The 4,097-nt window shown below is 46.4% G+C and overlaps 1 protein-coding gene across 1 annotated transcript in view; it reads left to right on the forward strand.

The window, feature by feature from the left end:
- Window positions 1-2,161: 2,161 nt before the first annotated feature.
- The window catches only part of LOC112550413 (nuclear pore complex protein Nup214-like), a gene marked incomplete at its 3' end in the record, with an annotated part of 3,880 nt that continues 1,944 nt past the window's right edge, over window positions 2,162-4,097 (forward strand). Inside the window, exons 1-3 of the mRNA XM_025205008.1 lie at window positions 2,162-2,215; window positions 2,933-3,128; window positions 3,806-3,957. Coding sequence (XP_025060793.1) covers window positions 2,162-2,215; window positions 2,933-3,128; window positions 3,806-3,957 — 402 coding nt within the window. The remainder of the gene's footprint in view (window positions 2,216-2,932; window positions 3,129-3,805; window positions 3,958-4,097) is intronic.

Consider the following 4,097-nt stretch of genomic DNA (forward strand, 5'->3'; position numbering starts at 1 on the left):
GAGGGGCAGGGGGGGGTGCTGGGGGAGGGTCAAGGCCCCCTTCGAGGGTGCTTGGGGGATTAAAGCCCCCCTTGGGGGTGGTGGCTGCTGCAGGTCTGAAGGGGAAGGGGGCCCTCCCTGGCAGCACGGCACCAGGGGCTCGTGGCCACGTCGCCCTGTTCAGATTGGTCCCAATGGGGGTGGTTATCTTCCTCAGTAGCAGGGGGCTAAACGTTTCGTATCAGATGCCTGCCTCAAATTTTTCGAATAAGACGGCAGGACAGGGCGGCGAACGTAGAAGTGTTAAATGGTGCTGGTCTGTCATTCGTGGGAACGTTGACAAGTAAGACGCGACTCGGGTGGCTTGGTCATGTCAAGAGAATACCAGATCGCAGGATCCTGACGACTGTGCTGTACTCTGAAGCTCACGCAGGGTCTAGAGAGAGAGGCGGCAGGCGCTGCACGTGTTTCGGGATGCTTGCAAAGGAGACTCGGCATCTTTTGGCACCTCTGTGGCTGGTTGGGAAGGCAGTGCGGAGTGCTGCTCTGGTTGGTGGACTCAGCTTGCAGATGAGCGAGGCTCTGCGGGGTTGACCGGATCAAGTTTTGCGACGACCAGCGTCAGAGGAGGAAAGAATCTGCTCGGATTCAGAGCATCGCTAGCGCATGGGTGGCGTGCCCCGCCTGTGGGCAGGACCCTCACACGTGCGTTGGATTCAGCAGCCATCAAAGAACTCATCAGCGCGTACGCCATGCTCTGTAAAGAGCAACGGTGCTAATTGAGTGATTGTAGCAGGGGGTGTGACCTCCACCCCAGATCCCTTGGACATATATTGGCAACCTTTCATAGAAGTGGGACATTGGCTGCCTTGGTTTCCCCGCTTTATCTGTGCCAGGTTTGGGTGCTAGGTCTGTGTTGGCTCGGGATTGATGGTCTTACGTAGAGTTTGGATGATGGATGGTATAGGATGGTTTGGATAGGGGTTGGGCCTGTCTCAGGTAGAGGTTGGCCTGGATGAGCTCTGGAGGACCCGCCCAGCCTGACTCCTCTGTGGTTCTATGACATTTCCAAGCCCCCGCAAGCCAAGTGATATGGCCCCCTGTGTGGGACATGACCTAGGGCTTGGCCCCCAGTCCCACATACCCTGGATCCAGCCCCGAGACTAGGGATGAAAGGTTGGGTACAGCTGCTGCAGAGAAAAAGCCTTGTTTCACCTGAACAACCCTCGAGAGGGATTTTGGCACCAAGCAGAAAGGCCTCTCTTGAGCTCTGGTCGTGCAATTTCATAGGAAAGGAGTTTTGCCTCCTTTCCATCGCTTATTTCCTGTGTGAAGTGTGCGGCCCTTATCCTTGTAGGTGATTCCTGGGAAAGTCTGTGGGTCTTTCCATGCCCATTGGAACCTCTGGAGCAGATCGTTACAAAGGGTTTGGCCTTGGCTTTCTTGGAAACTCAAGCGTTTTGAGGTGTTTGAGCTATTTGCGATGTATTCCGGTAGTTCTTCATTTGAGAAAGTGAGGAACAGCAGTTCTGTTGGCATAAAATGAAAATGGTCAAAGGTCAGGCTGAGAGCGCCTTTACAAAGGATGTTAAAGAACAGAAGATTAATTTTAACTTCCTAAAAATAGGAACAAGGGAGGAATGGGAGCTGCTTTACAGTAAGGCTGGGGTAGAAATTAAAGGTAACCTAGATGTGGCCTAATACTTAAATGAGTATTTCAGTATTCGTGTAAGATGTTGGTACAGAGCCTATTATGTTCCTGTTGTATTATGTGGGTCAGAGACTTTGGGTTTTAATAAAGAGGGATTTCTGCAGGCTGTAGCAATAAATAAAGGTATGTATTGAGAACTTGAGATCAGACTGAGTGAGTGCTAAGGAGCATGTTAAATCAGCAGAATTGAAGACGGGTAGAAAGACAAGAGATGGTGTAGTTGTAGCAAACAGGAGAGAATGCAGGAAGACAGGATACTTCATGGCATGATGAAGGTGCATACTGAGGGCAAGAGGCAAAGGGAAAGACTGGAAAAAAGCTGGAAGGGCATTTTGACTAGATGGTGTCAGGGAAGAAAGTATGTATATAACATGGCAGGCAGCGGAGAAGAAGTGGAAGGAGATATATTATCAGACCCAGGGCAAATTTCATGCACTCAGCGGAAATTTGTGTGTATTTTGTCCTTATACAATGGGAGCTCATCTTTTGGAGGTGATGGAGAAGGAGGAGTGTCTGCATATACTAGTAAGTTGTAGGCTGACTGAGGCTTCTTCAGTGTGATGCAGCCATGAAAAAGGCAGCACAATCCTAGGAACTATCAGGAGGATTTCCAATAGGAGGAAGTACTGGCATTAATGCCATAGCACAAAGCCCTGGTACCTCATTGGAAATATTGTGTGGTTTTTCTGGTTGTTCAGATTAAAGAAACCAAGGTTTCAAACTTGGACAGATGCAGAGGAGAGCTACTAGGTTGACTGGAGAATAGGGAGTCTGTGTTGAGAGGAGACAAAAAAAAAAGCTTGGTTTGTTCAGCTTAGTGAAGCAAAGGCTGAGTAGGAAATGATCACTTTTTAAAAATATATCCAGGGAGGGGAAAAGAGCTGTTTAAGCTAAAGGGCAGCATTGGCATGAAATCAAATGGGTATAAACTAGTTGTGATTATATTTAGTTTAGAAATTAGGCTTGTGACCATTGGAACAGTTAGCTTCTGGAACAGCCATCCTGTAGGTGTGGTGGAGGAAATATTTCTAAAAAAAAATTTAAGATGAATCCAGGTGTATTTATGGAAGGGATGCTATGATGCAGTTGCTCGAATAGCAGGGGGCTGGATTCAGTGATGCTCTTGTAAATCCCATGTTTCTAATTGAGCGACTGTGTTTGGATAAAAGTATGTTTTAATCTGGTTGGTTTCTCCCTTCTCCATGTCACTTTGAGTCACTGCTTAATTCTTTTGCACAACAGGATTTTCAGTTCAGAGCGCTGAAGAAAGTCCGAATTTTTGATGCTCCTGACGAGCTCCCCAAAGAGCGTTCCAGTCTCCTTGTTGTATCTAACAAATACGGGTTGGTCTTTGCCGGTGGAGCAACTGGCCTGCAAGTCTTCCACACCAAAAATCTTCTTATGCAGAATCAAGCAGGAGAAGATCCCAATAAAATTGGTGAGCTTTGTCTGATTACAGTGGATGTGTAGGGAGCCCCAGTAAGAGTGACGTGGCATAGTTGATCAGTCTAGGTTTGCCTCTTTCTACTTGTCACAAGGTGGCTGTAATGATCCAGGCCTTTGAAGCTGCCAGGCTTCCTTATTGGATGTGAATTTAAAAGTAAAGTAACATATTGTGGCACAGATCAAACCAATAATCCACCTAACCCAGTCAGGATTAGGGGCAGGATTCAGTGCCTTGGGGAAAATTGTCGTCTCATTTCCGTGATTCTGTTTTTGTATCTTGACTTCCAAAGTAATGGTAGCTTCTGGGATATTGTCCATCAAATTGAAAAAAGAAGTCACGTTGAGAACTTCCAGTTTTTGTATTAAAATTGCAAACAAACTGGGTTAAGTCTTGGGTTCTCCAGTTTTTGAGCAAAGCACATGTCAAAGTCAGATATAAGGAAATTCCTCCAAACTCCTTATAATCATTCCGCTTGAAGATAGTCAAGGCATTTAAAAGATGCTTCCAGAAACTAATGGGCAGCCTGTCTACAGCTTTTAGCAATAGGCTCTTATTTATGGTGGTGGGTGTATGTGCTTGTGGTAAAAATTCTACTTTAAATGCACATGATGATTGTCTAGAACTGACCACTCCATTCTGCTCCCCTTTCTTCTCTCTTTGTTTTCAAGTTGAGAATGTTCAAGGCATACTGGTTTCAATGAAGTTTCCTGTGCATCACCTTGCTCTGAGCTGTGATAACCTCACACTGTCTGTGTGCATGACCTCCAGTGAGATTGGTTCCTTCGTTGGCTTTTTTGATGTCCGAACGTTTTTAAATCAGGTAAAGCATGTGTTATGGCAGGGTGATTAAAACTGGATGTGAAAGGAAGGATTTGACAGTAGAAAAGGCCTGTCTAGAAATGTTTGGGGTTTTTTTTTGTGGCGGGGGGGGGGGGGGCCACAAAAAAAGAAACTTTGTAA

The sequence above is a fragment of the Alligator sinensis genome, unplaced genomic scaffold (assembly GCF_000455745.1).
Source record: "Alligator sinensis unplaced genomic scaffold, ASM45574v1 scaffold388_2, whole genome shotgun sequence".
NCBI classification, from domain to species: domain Eukaryota; kingdom Metazoa; phylum Chordata; order Crocodylia; family Alligatoridae; genus Alligator; species Alligator sinensis.